The sequence below is a fragment of the Coregonus clupeaformis genome, chromosome 20 (assembly GCF_020615455.1).
Source record: "Coregonus clupeaformis isolate EN_2021a chromosome 20, ASM2061545v1, whole genome shotgun sequence".
In the NCBI taxonomy this organism is placed as follows: domain Eukaryota; kingdom Metazoa; phylum Chordata; class Actinopteri; order Salmoniformes; family Salmonidae; genus Coregonus; species Coregonus clupeaformis.
This window is the reverse complement of record NC_059211.1, coordinates 45755167-45774946: the sequence shown is the minus strand read 5'-3', so window position 1 is coordinate 45774946 and position 19780 is coordinate 45755167. Positions and strand designations below refer to the sequence as shown.

Genomic DNA, 19780 nt, shown 5'->3' with positions numbered 1-19780 from the left:
GGAATCACATTCAATTCTGCCGAGTGTCCCCTTTTAGGATTAATTTAAGATATTTAACAGTCTGTTTCCTCCACTATGATTAGATCAAAGGCTCAGCGACCTTCAGCCTGTGTGTCAAAGACATGATGCCCCTGGACGTGGCTGATCATTTCCGTGGCACTGTGAACATGTGGGTGTCAGTGACCAGCGTGGACGGAGGACGGCAAACAATGTTCGATGATTCAACCCCAGTTCACAAGCAGCTTATCGACATCAAATACTCAAAGGACACTCGCAAACAGTTCAAGCCTGGCCTGCCCTACAAGGGAAAGGTAAGAGACAGCCAAAGGTATTCATACGATTGACTTCACATTACCTCTATCAAGGGAAACTGGACTGTACAAGACTTGGGTTCACTTATGCGTCTCCATGCGAGAGACCTGACTGTCTGTCCCCCTGTCCCCCAGGTAGAGGTAACCTACCCTGATGGTAGCCCAGCAGATGGGGTGCGGGTGCGTGTGAAGGCGGAGCTGACCCCTAAGGACAACGTGTACACCAGCGAGCTGACGTCCAGGGACGGCCAGGCCACGTTTGAGATCCCCTCCATTCCCAACGCTGCCCAGTACGTCTGGCTGGAGGTCAGTGGACCATGGAGGTGGAGAGATGGAGGAAGGTGGAGAGATGGATGGAGGTGGAAAGATGGAGGGAGGTGGAAAGATGGAGGGAGAGATGGAAGGAGGAGGTGGCGCGATAGAGGGAGAGGTGGAGCGATAGAGAGAGAGATAGAGGGAGTGGAGATATAGAGGGAGAGGTGGAGGGGGAGAGAGAGGTGGAGGTGGACATGGTTAGAGCTTAGTTAGCTTCTCATAAGAGCTATTCATAAAACCGAGCTATCAGGATTATGTTTGATAGGATTTTGCTTGATGTCATCATAGTCCAGAGAGTGGAATGTATTGGTGGGTTAAATCCTGTCGTGTGTTGTGCCCCAGACCAAGGTGACAGCCATAGATGGCCGTCCGGCTGGAGACCAGTACCTCCCCAGCTACCTGTCCATCAGCAGCTGGTACTCCCCCAGCAAGTGTCACATCCAGATCCAGAGCCTCAGCGCTCCTCTCAAGGTACGCACTCCACCCGACTATCATTACTTTACTAGCATTACACATCATCAGATCTCCAACACCATCGTTGAGACATTGGTCACATATCATATACAGACTGTATGTAAACAGTAATAACATAGTACTACTAATACTATTATGATCATTATGATGTCTCTAGCGTAATAGTGGTGTGTGTTTGTGTGTGTTTAGATCGGTCAGGAGGCTGAGGTCACTCTGAAGTCCACCTGTCCCTGTAACTTCACCCTCCACTATGAGATCGCCTCCAGAGGAAACATCGTCCAGTCCGGCCAGCAGCAGCCCAACGCTACAGCCCACAGAAGCAAGAGGGCAGCGGTCACCTTCGACAAGAACATCCACACCACCACGCCACCCAGTGGCTCTGGTCAGTACTATAGAGTCCCAGATGAGAAGTCTATTTTGTTCCATATTGAAGAGCAGAGAATTTTGACCAATGGACACCATGTTTGCACCAAACGTTCCAATGCATTCTGCTAAGAATACATAGAGGATAGTTGGTCAAACTCTGTATATATTTAGCTCTTCCCCCTCTCTGTCTCTTCTACCTCTTGTCTCCTCTCTCCCTTTATACTCTCTTTCTCTTCCCATGCCCTCCAGGTCCGGCAGCCTCCTCCCCACTGGGTGAGACAGACAGCTGTATGCTGGTGCTGCGTTTGCCAGTGACCCACAACATGGCACCCCTCAGCCGCCTCTTGGTCTACTACGTGAGGGAGAATGGAGAGGGCGTCACTGACAGTCTACAGATCCCTGTACAGCCCAGCTTTGAGAACCAGGTACCGTACAGGACGTCCCTCTCTGAGTCCTTGAATCCCTCAATGTGCACTGTACATACAGTCTTGCCTGTACACACAGTCTTCCCTGTACACACAGTCCTCCCTGTACACACAGTCACTGTCAGAATGATAGGTAGGTCTATCATGGTTGCCAGTTTGTCCCTGATTTAGCCAACTCATGCCAGACAACAAAGGAGTTGGCTAAAGCAGAAACAGACTGGCAACCAGGCCACGTTCAGTTTGGGATAGGACTGGGCGATATGGCCTAAAAATCATATCTCAATTTTTTTCAAACTTATGGACGATTCACAATATAAAGTACCAGTAGAAAGTTTGGACACACCTACTCATTCCAGGATTTTTCTTTATTTTTACTATTTTCCACATTGTAGAATAATAGTGAAGACATCAAAACTATGAAATAACACATATGGAATCATGTAGTAACCAAAAAAGTGTTAAACAAATCAAAATATATTTTATATTGGAGATTCTTCAAAGTAGCCACCCTTTGCCTTGAGGACAGCTTTGCACACTCTTGGCATTCTCTCAACCAGCTTCATGAGGTTGTCACCTGGAATGCATTTCAATTAACAGGTGTGCCTTGTTAAAAGTTAATTTGTGGAATTTCTTAATACGTTTGAGACAATCAGTTGTGTTGTGGCAAGGTAGGGGTGGTATACAGAAGATAGCCCTATTTGGTAAGAGCTCAAATAAGCAAAGTGAACCGACAGTCCATCATTACTTTAAGACATGAAGGTCAGTCAATCCGTAACATTTCAAGAACTTTGAATGTTTCTTCAAGTGCAGTCGCAAAAACCATCAAGCGCTATGATGAAACTGGCTCTCATGAGGACCGCCACAGGAATGGAAGACCCAGAGTTACCTCTGCTGCAGAGGATAAGTTCATTAGAGTTACCAGCCTCAGAAATTGGAGCCCAAATAAATGCTTCACAGAGTTCAAGTAACAGACACATCTCAACATCAACTGTTCAGAGGAGACTGCGTGAATCAGGCCTTCATAGTCGAATTGCTGCAAAGAAACCACTACTAAAGGACACCAATAATAAGAAGAGACTTGCTTGGGTTAAGAAACACGAGCAATGGACATTAGACCGGTGGAAATCTGTCCTTTGGTCTGATGAGTCCAAATTTGAGATTTTTGGTTCCAACCGCTGTGTCTTTGTGAGACGCAGAGTAGGTGAACGGATGATCTCCACATGTGTGGTTCCCACCGTGAAGCATGGAGGAGGACGTGTGATGGTGTGGGGGTGCTTTGCTGGTGACACTGTCAGTGATTTATTTAGAATTCAAGGCACAGTTAACCAGCATGGCTACCAAAGCATTCTGCAGCGATACGCCATCCCATCTGGTTTGCGCTTAGTTGGACTATAATTTGTTATTCAACAGGACAATGACCCAACACACCTCCAGGCTGTGTAAGGGCTATTTGACCAAGAAGGAGAGTGATGGAGTGCTGCATCAGATGAACTGGCCTCCACAATCACCCGACCTCAACCCAATTGAGATGGTTTGGGATGAGTTGGACCGCAGAGTGAAGGAAAAGCAGCCAACAAGTGCTCAGCATATGTGGGAACTCCTTCAAGACTGTTGGAAAAGCATTCCAGGTGAAGCTGATTGAGAGAATGCCAAGAGTGTGCAAAGCTGTCATCAAGGCAAAAGGTGGCTACTTTGAAGAATCTAAAATCTACATATATTTTGATTTGTTTAACACTTTTTTGGTTACTACATGATTCCATATGTGTTATTTCATAGTTTTGATGTCTTCGTGTAGAAAATAGTAAAACATTAAGAAAAACCCCTGAATGAGAGGGCTTGTGAAATTATACCTAAACTAAATACAAGCCTTACAAAACCATAAGACCCACTAATTATTTAATTATTTACAATAGGTGCTTTTTTGTAATATTCACTGATCTGGCATTCAAGTCAGGTCTATGAAAAGGCCCTTTTTGTTACACATTTTACCAGAACCATGCATAATGCACATTCACTAATAATGACTAACTTCTTATAGAAAATTAACACAGGTCTCATAAACAATCTCTCAAGCACATGCCCACGTGCTAGTGAGTATCCAGCTAATATTTATATTTAAAGTTTAGCCAACTTGGATCTATTTGCTAGCTAACACTTTGTTCAGTTGTTGAAATCAAGTGGCCTACCTTATTTCTCAGAATGAGAACGAGTTGCCAATTCCTTATACAAATGCATCTTTTTATGATTATAGCACATTTATAAAACACAGACTAGACTGCTAGGATAACAGTATTTGGCAGAAATGCTGCTATAGTGGTACTGCAACGCCGCGCGCGACAAACTGAGCATTCATTTTCCACAACTAATGTGCATTGATACTCCCGTTTTAGTAGTGTCTGTTCTGTGCGCAATAATGAGTAGTTGAGACATAAAGACTGAACTCCAACTCTGTTACAGTAAAATGTCTCAATGTGTTTCGGTGTCCATGTGACCAATTCTGTTGGGCCAAACCTCAAATGCAAATAGCGAGTTGGAACCGCTTGTCAGAGAGGAAGAAGTGATCTCTCATCTTTGTTGTTGTGAGTGGCTGGGGGAGGGGCTTGGTGTGTGTGTGTTTGTGTAAGCAAAGAGGAATCTGTCCAAAATATGCCCAATGCGTTTCTATGGGCTTATTTTGGACCTAAGCTTGTCGCCTGACTTCCTGCCTTTGGGACAACGACTCCAAATCAGAATTAATTAATTCGATATGACGCCCAGCCCTAGTTTGGGATGACTGAGACATTACCCACTGTTCGTGTGTACGTTTTCTGGTGGGTACCATAGTTGACTGAAGTCCCATGCTATGCTACAGTGGGATCCCCAGTGCCAGTGAGTCGCTGTTATCAACTAGCTGTACAGTCCTGTGTAGCTCAGTTGGTAGAGCATGGCGTTTGCAACGCCAGGGTTGTGGGTTCGATTCCCACGGGGGGCCAGTATGAAAATGTATGCACTCACTAAAACTGTAAGTCGCTCTGGATAAGAGCGTCTGCGAAATGACTAAAATGTAAAGTTGGCCCATGAGCTCCACAGTTGCTGGCTGCATTAGGCAGGCTGGGTTAACTCCTTCCCTGAAGTATTTACTGCTCCCTGGTATGCAATCAATGAGGTAGGGAGGTGTGTGTGTGGCTACCTATGTGGACATGATGAGACAGAGACTGTGTGTGGAGATGAGTGGGGTCATGACAGGCAGGATGATGAGGGGTTAAGCTAGGAGCTGGAAAAAGGAGGCCAGTGGAACACATAAAGGGCTAATTTGGGCTTTTGTGTGAAAACCGGTTTGGGGTGTCAAGGTTTAGGGCTGTCATTGTCCATCTTCAGGCCCTGCGTTGAACTGTTGACTCCTGACCATAAATACATCATCATGGCTATGGGTCTCACAGGAACTCTCATCTGTGTCTTTGTCTGTAGGTGTCTGCCTCTTTGTCTACCAACGAGTCAATGCCAGGTGACCCTATCAGTCTGCGTGTCAGTGGTGAGAAGGGCTCCTGCGTATGTGTCGCCACCGTGGACAAGAGCCTCTATCTTCTCAAGCCAGACTTCCAGCTCAGTCCAGACAAGGTCTGTCTCCCTCCATCTTACCTTGTTTCTAATCTATAGTACCGCTTAACTACATTCGGACAGGTAATGAATGTAAGCCATCCATGTCCACTGTTCTGTAGGTGTTTAAAGAACTGGCAGACTTTGATGTGTCCGATGGCTTTGGAGTTCCCAAAGACGACGGGCACTTCTGGTGGCCGGGGCTGTCGTCTAAGCGACGGAGGCGTTCTTCAGTGTTCCCCTGGCACTGGGACATCACTAAAGATGCCCGCTTCGCCTTCACGGTGAGAACAACGCCCAATCATCAGGCGTAGCATAAGATCTTCAGTCTATTGTTTTTACAATGTGTGTGTGTGTCTGTAATGTGTAACAGGAGACTGGTCTCGTGGTGATGACTGACATGGTGACCCTGAACCACAGACAGAGTGGAGGGATGTACACAGACGAGGCCGTTCCTGCCTTCCAGCCTCACACATCCACACTGGTGGCAGCCATGCACTCTCGCACTGTGCCCAGGTAGCTACACATATAACGGCAGGTTTTTGCCAATTATAACTTGTCACTGTGCCCACTATTCTCTAGTACCTGAACCAGAAACTGGACTGTTGGGATGGGGACCATAAATATTTAGGACTTTACTCCACAAATGACTTTAATTCTTGAGATGAACATTACACACGTGTGCCTTAACAAATGTCAGCGTGGGTTTAAATACAATCAATTTTCCAACTACAGGTTGTTGCATCCAGATCCATAATGGAAGGCCTTTATTGATGTCAAGTTGTGTTGTTTTGGTTGCAGAACAGAGAAGCGCAGGCGGACATTTTTCCCGGAGACGTGGGTGTGGCACTGCATCAATGTCAGGTACTGGAACACCCACATCGTCTGTGTGTGTGTCTGTGTGTGTGTCTCTGTGTGTGTCTGTGTCTGTCTGTGTCTGTGTGTGTGTGTGTGTCTGTGTGTGTGTCTGTGTGTGTGTCTGTGTGTGTGTCTGTGTCTGTGCGTGTCTGTGTCTGTGTGTGCGTGCGTGCGTGTCTGTGTCTGTGTCTGTGTGTGTGTCTGTGTGTGTGTCTGTGTGTGTCTGTGTGTGTGTCTGTGTCTGTGTGTGTGTCTGGGTGTGTGTCTGTGTGTGTGTCTGTGTGTGTGTCTGTGTGTGTCTGTGTGTGTGTGTGCGTGTCTGTGTCTGTGTGTGTGTCTGGGTAAAAGATTGAAAGGAATGTAAGTCTTATTTATTAATTGCTTGCTTTTCTAAAGTCACCCAACCTTGCCAGCAGGCATACCAGCTAAGATAGTTAGATAAGCTAGCTACTCTAACTTGATTGATAGCCTGAAATGGCTTCTTGGTAGCTGGAGATTATGAGGTTTGGAGATTGGGAACCTATCTGAGCTAACTTAAAGCCAACTTCATAAAATTGCTAGGTGGCTAGTAGTATTACAGAGAAACGGAAAAAAAACACACAAAAAAAACAGGTCAAATCTGAGGGGGCACGTGCCCCTATGAGCGTGACGCCTGTGCGTCTGAATGCATTTGTGTGTGTGTGTGTTTGAGAGAGTGGGTGGAGATGGTCTCAGCTGCATCAGATTGTGGGTATTTAATTGGGATTTGGGGGTGTTCCAGATCTGTGAGGATGGAGGAGTGGGAGGGGTAAGGGAGCACATATTTGAGAGGGGGATATTTCACCACTGCATTTTCTCCCAGTGGGTGTGAATGTGGCCCATTTAAGCAGGGTTGTCTTGGAACACACATCGGTTTTCTCAACAGCTCTTGCCTTTCAATTCCAGCCAATATAAATAAACTGGCCATAGATTTCCATATGCTTGATTCCTTTGGGCAGAGTTGTGTTCTGCCTAATTTCCTATTCAATCCAACGCTTTGATTTCCCTTATTGAGTGTATCAAAGTCATTTTGGGGTGACTTTGATAAAAAGACAGTGCGTTAGTAATTTCCGAGAATGCTTATTATGCCCTGTGAAAGCCAGCCAAAACCAACGTCAGTACGGGTAGCCAACAATGATCTCACTCATTTATAAAACAGCTTTACTGAACACCTGCCTGTTTTTCACACCTATGTATTGCAATGTGTTATGGGCAGAATATTACTTAGTTACAGGTGTTTCCCATATGAGACACATATTAGATCAATCCCCTTCATTCCCATAACGTGGTCTTGTTCCAAAAATTAGTCTGAAACAGTGTTTTCTATGGGGGTCATGCTTAGAGAACATTGTTTGTTGGAATGGTACATTAGCTTCTGAGTAAAATGTCACCCCCAAATCTGTTTTGGCAGTGATGTCACCGGCGAAGCTGAGTTACGATTGGACGTTCCAGACTCCATTACCACCTGGGTGACAGAGGCCATTGGCTTGTCAGAGGAGAAGGGGCTGGGCCTTGCCAAGAGGGCGGAGCTTCGTACCTTCAAGCCCTTCTTCGTAGACTTCACCCTCCCCTACAGTGTGATACGTGGGGAGCAGACCAAAGTACCGCTGACTGTTTACAACTACCTGTCTACCTGCGCAGAGGTGAGGGGGCGAAAGAAGGGGTGGACACTAAACCATGACGACCACGAGGAAATCTGGTCCTAACACGACCATAACTGTGTCCATCCTCCTGTTTACAGAGATGACATCATGGTGTTAGCAGATGAGCCTGTTGAAGGGCTATGCGTGCTGTGCTTTAATGTCATGTTAGGTGATTATGCAAGCCAATGGAGCCCTGCCTTTGATGTCTGCCTGAAAACATGTGATTCTTATATTTCCTGCAAAGTTATTTATGACTTGTGGCGTGTGGATAAAGAACAGTGAAACAACCTGACTCCTTTACCGAGCCCTTTGCGAAATTTGGACGATGAGTGGAACTTAATCCTTCAGGGAGCCTGAGAGCCATGAGTCAGTCAGCATGGAAAATGTGCAATGTGATTCGAAATTCCCCAAAATCCTTTAAGAGCTTTGAGGAGGTCACGCTACATGAAGGGACGAAACGGAGAGCAGATATGACGCGATCATGTCTTGTCAGAAGAAATCCAACTCTGTTGTGTTAATGCAGGGCCTTCCTGTGTGTGTGTGTCTCTCCCTCTCTCTCTCTCCGTCTTGCTCAGGTCCATGTCAAAGTCACCGTTCCCAAAGGCATCAAGTTTGTGGGCCACCCCGGGAAGCATCACCTAACCAGGAAGAAGTGTGTTGCTCCAGGAGAGGCCACACCCACATCCATAGTGCTGTCCTTCACTGAGCTGGGCGCGGCCAACATCACAGGTTATTCAATCTAGTCAGTTACTGGGAAACCCCTGGGGAAGAGTTCCAAGTTCTCTCATAGTTCTTACGGTTCCGGAAATCCTCAGTTTTCTGATGTTGTAAGCGTATTGCTAATAGCTCTTGAAGTTTGGGATTTGATTCATAGGATATTGCAGGTTGGTATGGTACGCTGCCCCTTTGTGAATGCTGTTGTTACATGCTGTAGGAGTAACACCTACCTTTTAGCTCTCCTCTCCATCCAACCCTAAATCCATGAGGCCTTTGAAGGCTTAAGGCATCCACATTCTTCCCAGCCGAAACAGTTCGGAAGAGTTTGTGCATATATATATATTTTTTAAAAAATTTACTCACAATTTCGGGACATCCAATTGGTAGTTACAGTCTTGTCCCATCGCTGCAACTCCCGTACGGACTCGGGAGAGGCGAAGGTCGAGAGCCATGCGTTCTCCGAAACACGACCCTGCCAAGCCGCACTTCTTCTTGACACACTGCTCACTTAACCCGGTAGCCAGCCGCACCAATGTGTCGGAGGAAACACCGTACAACTGGCGACCGTGTCAGCGTGAATGCGCCCGGCCCGCCACAGGAGTCGCTAGAGCGCGATGGGACAAGGACATCCCGGCCAGCCAAACCCTCCCCTAACCCGGACAACACGGGGCCAATTGTGCGTTGCCTCATGGGTCTCCCGGGATTGGACCTTGATCTGTAGTGACGCCTCAAGCACTGCAGTGCCTTAGACCGCTGCGCCACTCGGGTTGCCATTTCCTGCATATATTATGACGACATTGCGAAATACTGCACCAAACAGCTTAGTTAGATGTAAAATTGCACAACTAATATCTCCTCTGCAAAAACTTCCAAATTAATGACAGATTTCTGAGTTATCTTAGATTAATTGTGACTATTTTGAGGAAATGTATACTACGGCGTCTCAAAATGGACAAACAGTACTATTGCCGCTTTGTTCTCGCGAAGGTCTTTTAAGGGTGTATGCGAGCAGACTCGTTCGGTTTGCCTAGCCGACGTCGGCTAGACGCCAGCCGAACTGAAGCATGCTGACGCCTTTATGTGATCTGGTGATCCAGCGATACAAATAGTCCCCTCAAAGGTACAAAGCGGGCCACCAGCGGGGGAGCAGCCGGGGCCTTGCACTGACACTCAGTGGCATGTTGATGAGTTTTCAGGTCACTGGTGGTCAATTGGCCCCCCACGGCTCTCTCTCTGTCCACTGGCCCCTAGTCTTTCCCTCTCATTACACACACACAAAGAGAACACATTGGCACACAGCCACGTCTCCAATGTGCTTCTCTGCAAAGGGAACTACATGTTCTTTAACAATCATGATTTGTGTTGTTGTGCAATGTGGGATTGTGTTGTTGATAGATAGATGTATGGTGCAGTTAAAGGTGTGCATTTACAAAACTATTTCATTAACATAACTATGTTTTCTTCAAATAGCATTCTTCACAGTATAGTCTCTTGGCTGCTTGTTCGATTTATTTTATACAGTAAATTTGTACTTAAAATGTATGCAATAAAAGTCCTGCTTAGTGGGAACTTACAAGCAAAAAAAAAACATCCTGATATACAGTATGGTGAGGTGAAGTATATCTCTGTTTTTCCTGCCGTAGCACGGGCCATTGCCTATAGTGAGCCGGGCTGCTGCTTAGATGGACTCCAGTCAACTAAAACAGGCAAAAACATAGATGACCTGGAGGACCGGAGGACCCCCATTGGCCTTGACTATGTCCGAAGGAGTGTCCTGGTGGAGGTATGAGAAATGGGGGAGAGACTGCCTGGGGAGAGAGCTGAGATGGGGAGCAAATGCTTGCTGTACCATGTACTGTCATTAGTAGAGAGTGATGTCAGCTCTAACATGTTGTTTCTCCCCCTACAGCCAGAGGGCCTGCCAAGACAGTACACCTACAGTGTCTTCTTCTGCCCCAACGGTCAGTATACAGTTATATATTGTACTATAGTACTACACGGGTATAAGAGCAAGTACATTTTAAGTGTTACCCAACACCTTTCTGCCTCTACAGTCTGGTTTATTTTCTGCACTGGGCCACAATTTAATGTGAATCTGACATTTCTATTCTCAGAGCGAATCCACGTCTCCACACCCAACAAGTATGAGTACCAGTACGTGAAGAAGCCGGCCAAGATGACTCACTTTGAGGTGGCAGTGAAGACCCACAACGATGCCCATTTTGCCTTCTCACCCAGCCCCCACGACAGTGCTGAGATGCTGGAGATTGTACTGGGGGGCAGACAGAACACCCGCTCCTGGATCTCCCTGGGCAAGATGGGCGAGCCAGTGGTCAGCTCCCCCACCCCGGGCATCCTCTCCTGGGATGAGTTCCGCAGCTTCTGGGTCAGCTGGAAGGGTGGCGTGGTGCAGGTGAGAGGAGGGGGATGGTCAAGCCTAGTTCTCTTTTTGTTATTGTAGCATCTATTCTATATAATGAGTTCTGGGATTTGTGTCCTCATATGAATCCTATACAGATCCACTGTGGCATCTCCAACATAGAGCCCCAGTCAGACAGTCAGACAGGCAGACAGACAGTCACTCAGACAGTCAGTCAGTCACTCAGTCAGTCACTCAGTCAGTCAGCAGGTCAGGGCTTGAGCTAGAGTATAGTAGTGAGTTGGGGTAGTGAGTTAGAGAGGGAGCGTTCGACTGGGCAGGCACAGGGGCTGTGTAGTCAAGAGGACTGGCGCCACTTTTAATGACATACCTGTGAGGTCACGCTTAACGGGCTGGACACTCGGTGATCCGTGTCGTCCGCATGGCGCTGCCTGGCACACAGGCCTGAACCCTGCATTAGCCTCGCACCATTCACCAAAGGGAGCAATTAAAACCCTGCAGTTTAACCCAGTATGGCCCAATAAGAATCATTTATTTTTCTAGTGACTGATTGCATTTCGGTTTGATGAGCCATTTTCAGCTCTGCATGGTCTTTGGTTTAATGTGATTACAAAATGGCTATAAATACCCAGGGTGCGATCTGTTCATTTGGAACTACGGATTGAGTGGATGTAGGAAAAAGGTGATGCAGACTGCTGTTGCTAACTCTTGGCAATGGATTTTATGTGTGCCTAGGATTTGAAATGCAAAAGCAACCCAAACTGCTTTTTAAGTAGAATCTTATTGGTTTCCAGTATTTTACTTATTGACTTTAAGCCACAGGGGCTTCCTCTGTACAGCATTTGCGAACACTTATTTCTATCATGTTCTCATTAGATAGTCATTTAATCGGGGTGAAATTCAGAACCACATTTATATCGTGTCAGGCTTTTATTGGAACGTGGCAAAACCCAAGGCACTACACATCTGTTGTGACAACCATATAATTTGAATTAGAACATCCTGGCTATCTCTCTGAGTTTGACCAGCACTCGAGGTAGAATTGCCCGTAAACACAGATTTAGAATCAGATACCTTACCCCCAATCCTAATCAGTAGGTCAATGAAAGACACCTGACCCTGCATCAGTGGTTAGGGACAACTTCACCCTTTCACTCCAGTCAAAAACCTCTAAACTCTCAAATCGATCTCTGATAGGTCGGACATGGCTTGCAGCCGTCCAATGAGTCGGTGATCCTGCAGTGGTCCGGCCACCTCCCTGGCCAGGTGCGTCACATAGGTTTCTCCACGGGCTGGGGCTCGGTGGGGGAGTTTAAGATCTGGAGGAAGGAGGACTCTGATGAGAACCACAACGAGGCCTTCACCCTGGGCGTCCCTCACAACGTGGTGCCTGGCTCTGAGACCGCCACCGCCTCCATGATAGGTGAGGAGGGAGACAATTGATTTATCATCCATTTCTCTTCGTTCTCAAAGCCCTATAATTTCCATTATCTGAAGGTCTGCTTCTCTTCCTCCTATTCACTTTGACATACCTTGTCCATGTGGTTAATTAGTTGGCATGAATAATTTCTCTCTGAATGACGTTTGATGAAACAGAAGAAGAGATGTTATCTCAATAAAACTAACTTTATGTGAGGCAGTGTTGCTGAACAATTTCTGTTTTGTGATGTGTCAGGGGACGTGATGGGCCCCACCCTCAACAACCTGGACAAGCTGCTGCGGCTGCCCTTCGGCTGTGGGGAGCAGAACATGATCCACTTCGCCCCCAATGTCTTTGTCCTCAAGTACCTGCAGAAGACCAGACAGCTCAGCCCTGAGGTGGAGGCCGAGGCCACAGACTACCTGCTGCAAGGTAACCACCGGAGAGATCAAGTAGTTCATGGACTGTGAGACCTAGGGCCAAATCCTACCTTCAGAACCTTGAGATATTCCCTTTGCGTGATGTCAGTTACCCCTGTGAAGATCATCTTATAAAGTCAATGCATTTACCATCCACTTAGTTCTAAAACAGTGTTTCGCTGATATTCACCTGGGCCCAGATTCACAAAACCTTCATAAGAAGACATTTCTTCTTAACTGTCATTTTTTAATTAACAATAGACATGAGAGAAAGTTAAGCAAAGTTGCTCTTCCTCAAAAAGGTTATTGGAAAATGTCTTGCGCTATTTCTTATGTTTCTCCTTAAGCAAAAAGTTAAGAAGAAATTAGATTCTTGAAAGTAAAGTTATTGGAAATCTTAATTCCAATATAGTTAAACACTTGTCTTAAACTCAGGGCAGGGAGAGAAAAAGCTCATGAAAGCAATTGAACATGTTTAATTCACTCACAAACTAAATCTGAAAGTTTTAGTATTGATTATTTTAAACCCAAGAACATATTTTAGAAGAGTAATCTCAGTAAGAAATATGCTAACATGATTGCCATTGCTAGCTAGATAGCTAGCTAAAACGGTTGCCTAGCAACAAATATCTTAAGAAGATTTGTAAGAAGATATTTGAGAAGTTCGTAAGAAAATCATAAAATCTTAAGCTATTGTTGAGGAATTGCACTTACGAACTACCTTATGAACTTCTTTTTTTTTCTTTTCTTAAGGATCTTACGTTTTTGTGTAAGAAGTGTTTTGTGAATCTGGGCACTGGTTTGGATATCAGTATTAATGCAAAAGTACTTTAGCATCAACCCACTGATTCTTTCTCCCCTGCACCATCCCAGGGTACCAGAGACAGCTGACCTATAAGCGCCAGGATGGATCCTACAGTGCCTTTGGAGAGAGGGACTCCTCTGGGAGCATGTGGTAAGTCATCTACTCTTCACTTAGGTTTACATCCCTCAGTAAGTCATCACTTAGGTTTACATCCCTCAGTTAGTCATCACTTAGGTTTACATCCTTCAGTTAGTCATCATTTAGCTTTACATCCCTCAGTTAGTCATCACTTAGGTTTACATCCCTCAGTTAGTCATCACTTAGGTTTACATCCCTCAGTTAGTCATCACTTAGGTTTACATCCTTCAGTAAGTCCTCTAGTCTTCCCTTAGGTTTACACCCCTCAGTTAGTCATCACTTAGGTTTACACCCTCAGTTAGTCATCACTTAGGTTTACATCCCTCAGTTAGTCATCACTTAGGTTTACATCCTTCAGTTAGTCATCACTTAGGTTTACACCCCTCAGTTAGTCATCACTTAGGTTTACACCCCTCAGTTAGTCATCACTTAGGTTTACACCCCTCAGTTAGTCATCACTTAGGTTTACATCCCTCAGTTAGTCATCACTTAGGTTTACACCCCTCAGTAAGTCCTCTACTCTTCCCTTAGGTTTACATCCTGCACGTCAGTTCACTCCGGAAGGTACATAGATTAAAACTGCATACCGCTCGTCCACTTACCCTGACCTGAAGTGGGTTATTGGCAGAAACAATGGGAGCTCTTATCAGTAACATTGTATATGCATGGTCATACCCTCATATTCCTGCGTTTAAATCGGTCCGAGTTGTGCTCGCTGAGTGTTTATTTAATGTTTACACATCCCTGGAGGCAGGCAGGCGGCCACGACCATGTCATAATATTTGGAATAGTGAATACGGCGCGTATGAGAGGCTCCAATGTTCTGCTTGCATATTCAGGCCACTTGCATACCTTCAGGGTGATTTATTAGTTGATGTGGGTATTATGATATTTAATAGAGCTCAGACTGTGAAACAGTAGGTTAAATAAACCCAGGAGAATCATACACAAACGTATAATTGGTTCCCAAGGCAGCCGTGGGGCTCCAGTAAGTTATTTGCTGTTAAAGAGGGTTAATGCACGCGGAACAGAATGGCCCCTGGTTGTTTTGGCCCAGGGGCGAAGCAGCACCTCTGTATGTAGGCTACACTGACTACACCCCCCCATCCTCCTCCTCACAGCCTACTACCACTGGAGACACAGGAGCTTGCTAGGCTCTAGGCCACTTAATGAAAAAAGCATTTTGCCTCTCAACATGCCCTAGAAACTGGAACTGGGGCATGTCTTGTCCAAAGCAATTGAATCACTGCTCTGGTGTAATTGGTAATATCATTCAACTTTTCCATGAAAACCCTTGAAACCTCCATATGCAGGAAGAGGATATTAAGAAGATATGAAGTGTAACGGTCATAATAGTATAAGCGTTGGTTTTGGAGCCTCGGGCAACATGGCAGGACACAGATGTTGAACCTCATGTAAACCTGTAGCAACAAACTCTTTATTAATCCATCAACTTGGTGTTTATATGTCAGAACAACCCACCTTTTGTTTGGGCTCCAGAGTTAGTCATTAGTACAGGTCATTTATGGGCAAGTAAACAGCGTTCTTAATGCAGTGTTAATGTATTCCAGTTGTAAAATGGTATCTAAGCGGAAATTGTAGGGCATAATGAAAAGATTGTACGTAATGACACAGGCAGTAATGTCTTATTAGGCTAATGCTGGGTCTGGGTGATGCCAAGGCCCTTAGCCCTACTCTACTCTACTTTTCTCTACTCTACTCTACTCTACTCTACTTTTCTCTACTCTACTCTACTTTTCTCTACTCTACTCTACTTTTCTCTACACTACTCTGTTCTACTCTGGTCTGGTCTCTGTCCCTGTGGGTTGAACAGTCCCTGTGGGTTGAACAGTCCCTGTGGGTTGAACAGGACCTTGGGACACAGAGCTGAGGATGAGGAGGGGCTGGTTCTCATCACTAACTCCTGCTTGCCTCTCAGGCTGGTGTGTGTGTGTTTAGGGTGGTGGTGTTGGGATATATCAACATGTCTTTGCGGGATTGGAGGTGGGTGTATTGTGGTGAGGCCTGGAGCGGAACTGACAGCCCCTCTTCTGGCATCGCTTGCATACCTGCCTCCGTCTGGATCCAATGAGAGCCACATGCTGCTGTAATCTGCAGAACCCCCACCACCACCACCCTCCACCCCCTCAATCCCTGTAGCCTACTTAATACCCTGGCCTGGGGTAAATATGCAGCCTGATGGAGGGCTCCACAGCTCCACACTGTGGGTCTGTTATTGGGAGTCACTCTAGACATCCGCATTGCCTCCCAAAATTCTCAAATGCTCCTAGAGTCTGGTTTTCGAGACTGTGTTAGTGGTGCCTGATTAGATACACACGGGACGTGTTGAGGCTGGCAAGGCATTTCCCTGTGAATGAGATTGATCTGGCAGTGGGGCTAGAGTGGATTGGATAGCAGAGATAGAGAGAACTGATCTACTGTGTTTTTAAACTATCTATTTCCACTCCAATGCCAAATAGGCATGGTGAGAAACTAGGGTGATTATAGCAGGAATTTTGTGTTTTTATCAAGCCAGATCTTAGATAACTGGGTGCTGGATTGGTAGATGTTTACATATTGAAATGGAGAATGGTTGTTATTGCTTTGTGCTTGGATATGGTAACCCTTTCTCTCCTCTCTCACACACACTGCCATGGAAGCCCTGGTGCGTGTGTATCCATATGGTTTTACCACAAACAGAGCACTCTATCATTCATTCAAACTAAAACTGACTGCAGTAACAACTGTGCGAGAACCAGGGCCATCTGCTGCCTTTTAAGACTTTGAGGAACTATAATTTTGACTTTGAGGAACTATAATTTTGACTATCTTTACTTTGAAGATTCAAATTCGTCTATTTGGACTCCATATGACCCATTATTTACAACTACTACTCAAACAATACATCTGTTTATAAAACCTGCATCAAAATAACCAGTAGCCAGGGAATTTATCATGTTGTGGCGTTGTTAACATGGGACGTATTTGTCAGTAAGCCTCGGTCGTTCCTGTAGGCAATTATAAAAACCTTGGTTTCAACTTACAACGACGTTCCAGGATGCAGCTCCAATGTGCTGTTCTGAATGACCTCTGTGTGCTATCCAGAAAAACATGTAAACAACCTCCCCAAACTGCAATACAAGGGGAGTGGAAGCCCGGAGGGAGGGACTTCAGCAGGCCAGAGTGGAGGAAGCAGCCCTGTCTCGGTCATTTCCTCGCACACTAAATCATCTATACGCTACCCAGCACCTCTCTCCGGTGCCTGGCAGTTAAAGCCGGTGACACAATATTACTTAACATTATAAAAATTCCTGCCGGCTTAAGGCTCCATCCCTGCTCCCTCTCTGGGGAGACATAACTTTCAGGGCCCAGCAAGGGAAGATTTAGTACCGTGGTTTATGGGAGAGAGTTATTTCTTACTCTCTTGGTTTGTTCCTTCAGTTACGGCCCAAATGTATGTTTGGGGGAAAACACACATGGTTTATTTATTTATTACACCTTTTTATGGTAAGCAGCGTGCCTCATCATCATCACTTTGTTGCTGTGGGGAGGATGCTGTAATGGAAGGCCAGTCTGTAATTAAAGAGCATTGGCCGGAGTGTGAAGGTTTCACTGAAGGGCAGTTGTTTATGCATGAACGTGTGTTTATTAGCTTAGCCAGGTCCCTCAGTCATCACCATTGGCATCTCTGTGGGTCTTGAGTTCTTCTCTATGATTCCCGCTGTGATTCCAGTTCAGAAACTACAGGTCACACACTGTTGCTGCAGATTAGGAATGCCAACCCTGGGGATGGCTGTTTGTATATGTTCAGAATGCTTACGGGATATTCCGGCATGCAGAAACATACTTGATTTTTCTTTGTGAAATTCCTTGTTCTTGAGACAGAACAGCTGCTGGATCCTGTGGTGGCAATCTGTGCTTTCCCACTCCTCCTCCATCTTCCCCTCTTTCATCTTCATCTGCTCTCCCTCGCTTCATACCCCTCCCTCCACCCCCCTCTCTGTCAGTCTGTCTGTTTTTGCCTGACAGAATTTTGATGTAGTTTGATCTTCTCAGCATGACGTGCTGTGTAGTTTGATTTTCTCAGCATGACATGCTGTGTAGTTTGGTATTCTCAGCATGATGTGCCGTGTAGTTTGGTCTTCTCAGCATGACGTGCTGTGTAGTTTGACTTCTCAGCATGACGTGCCGTGTAGTTTGGTCTTCTCAGCATGACGTGCCGTGTAGTTTGGTCTTCTCAGCATGACGTGCTGTGTAGTTTGATCTTCTCAGCATGGCGTGCTGTGTAGTTTGATCTTCTCAGCATGACGTGCCGTGTAGTTTGGTCTTCTCAGCATGACGTGCTGTGTAGTTTGATCTTCTCAGCATGACGTGCTGTGTAGTTTGGTCTTCTCAGCATGACGTGCTGTGTAGTTTGATCTTCTCAGCATGATGTGCTTGTCACGGGTTACAAAGCCAGAACCCAGAAGCAGACCAGGACAAGGTGAGTTGAAACGAAGGTGAGTATTTATTTAACAGAGTCAAAAGCGATGCTGAATAATCCAGGGAACAGAGCGGGCGGCGGAGATGAGTTGGTGGGGGTGCAGTGGCAGATCCAATAATGGCTCGGCAGCCGCCGATCACCAGGCAGGGGTTGGGTGAAGGTTCCGGGTGAGTGACTGCAGATAGAACAAAACGGAGGTAAGTACACAGCAAGCCAACAAGGTGCAAAACAACAAAACTAACGCTAGAAGCTCCAAGGCTGATACACTGACAAACATACTGTTCATGGCTAACGATCCGGCAGGGAATGGATGTCAGGTCAGAGCTTATGAAGGTGATGATCAAGACCAGGTGTGCAGATCGCTGATGAGATGCAGGTGCGGTTAATCGGGAGATCTCCCGCCTAGCAACGTCGCCCGGCAACCAGGCAGGGAGCGTTCAAGAACCCTCAGGAAACTGGAGATTCCGAGCGGAAAAATGGCAACACAGGCAGGAACCGACTCAGGATGCAGGGTTCATGACAGTACCCCCCCTCCGACGAACGCCACCGGGCGGACCACCCGGAGCGCCAGGATGGAGGCGGTAGAAGTCACGAAGGAGGTCAGCATCAAGGATCTGTCGCCGAGGAATCCAACTCCTCTCTTCAGGACCATACCCCTCCCAGTCCACGAGATACTGGAAACCCCGGCCCCGCCGTCTGGAATCCATAATCGCGTCGCACCGTGTAGGCAGGACCACCTCCGATCATCCGAGGGGAGGAGGAGGAGGCGGAGGGGGCAACAGAGGACTGAGGAGAACAGGCTTGAGGCAGGAGACATGAAAGGTGGGATGGACTCTGAGCGTTCTCGGTAACTTGAGTCGAACTGCAACAGGATTGATCACCTTCTCCACCACAAACGGACCAATGAACTTCGGTGACAGTTTCCTAGACTCAGTCCGTAGAGGAAGATCCCGTGTGGCCAACCAGACCCTATCTCCGATGGTATAGGTGGGAGGCGGGGAATCCGGCGACGATTCGCCTGGAGCTGATACCGGTCAGAAACTCGAAGGAGGGCCTTTCTGGCCCGATGCCAGGTCTGGTGGCAACGACGAATGTGGGCCTGAACAGAGGGCACTGAGAGATCCTTCTCCTGAGAAGGAAACAAGGGAGGTTGGTAGCCATACAGGCACTCGAAGGGAGACATCCCAGTGGCAGATGTAGGGAGAGTATTGTGGGCATACTCAACCCAAGGCAACTGAGAGACCCAGGAGGTGGGGTTGGAGGAGACAAGGCAGCGTAGCGTGGATTCCATCTTCTGGTTGGCTCTCTCCGCCTGACCATTAGATTGGGGGTGAAAACCAGATGTGAGACTGACTGTAGCTCCAATGGCCAAACAGAAGGACTTCCAGACCGCCGAGGTAAACTGAGGACCACGGTCGGAAACGATGTCACT

At 46.5% G+C, this 19780-nt stretch overlaps 1 protein-coding gene across 1 annotated transcript in view; it reads left to right on the top strand.

Moving 5' to 3' along the window:
- The window catches only part of LOC121533511 (C3 and PZP-like alpha-2-macroglobulin domain-containing protein 8), a 50233-nt gene that overhangs the window by 6848 nt on the left and 23605 nt on the right, over window positions 1-19780 (top strand). Inside the window, exons 11-27 of the mRNA XM_041839515.2 lie at window positions 84-311; window positions 447-617; window positions 969-1097; window positions 1290-1482; window positions 1716-1891; window positions 5339-5488; window positions 5590-5751; window positions 5841-5983; window positions 6269-6331; window positions 7755-7986; window positions 8562-8715; window positions 10347-10486; window positions 10613-10664; window positions 10818-11116; window positions 12281-12506; window positions 12759-12935; window positions 13796-13877. Of these exons, the coding sequence (XP_041695449.2) occupies window positions 84-311; window positions 447-617; window positions 969-1097; window positions 1290-1482; window positions 1716-1891; window positions 5339-5488; window positions 5590-5751; window positions 5841-5983; window positions 6269-6331; window positions 7755-7986; window positions 8562-8715; window positions 10347-10486; window positions 10613-10664; window positions 10818-11116; window positions 12281-12506; window positions 12759-12935; window positions 13796-13877 (2777 nt within the window). The remainder of the gene's footprint in view (window positions 1-83; window positions 312-446; window positions 618-968; window positions 1098-1289; window positions 1483-1715; window positions 1892-5338; window positions 5489-5589; window positions 5752-5840; window positions 5984-6268; window positions 6332-7754; window positions 7987-8561; window positions 8716-10346; window positions 10487-10612; window positions 10665-10817; window positions 11117-12280; window positions 12507-12758; window positions 12936-13795; window positions 13878-19780) is intronic.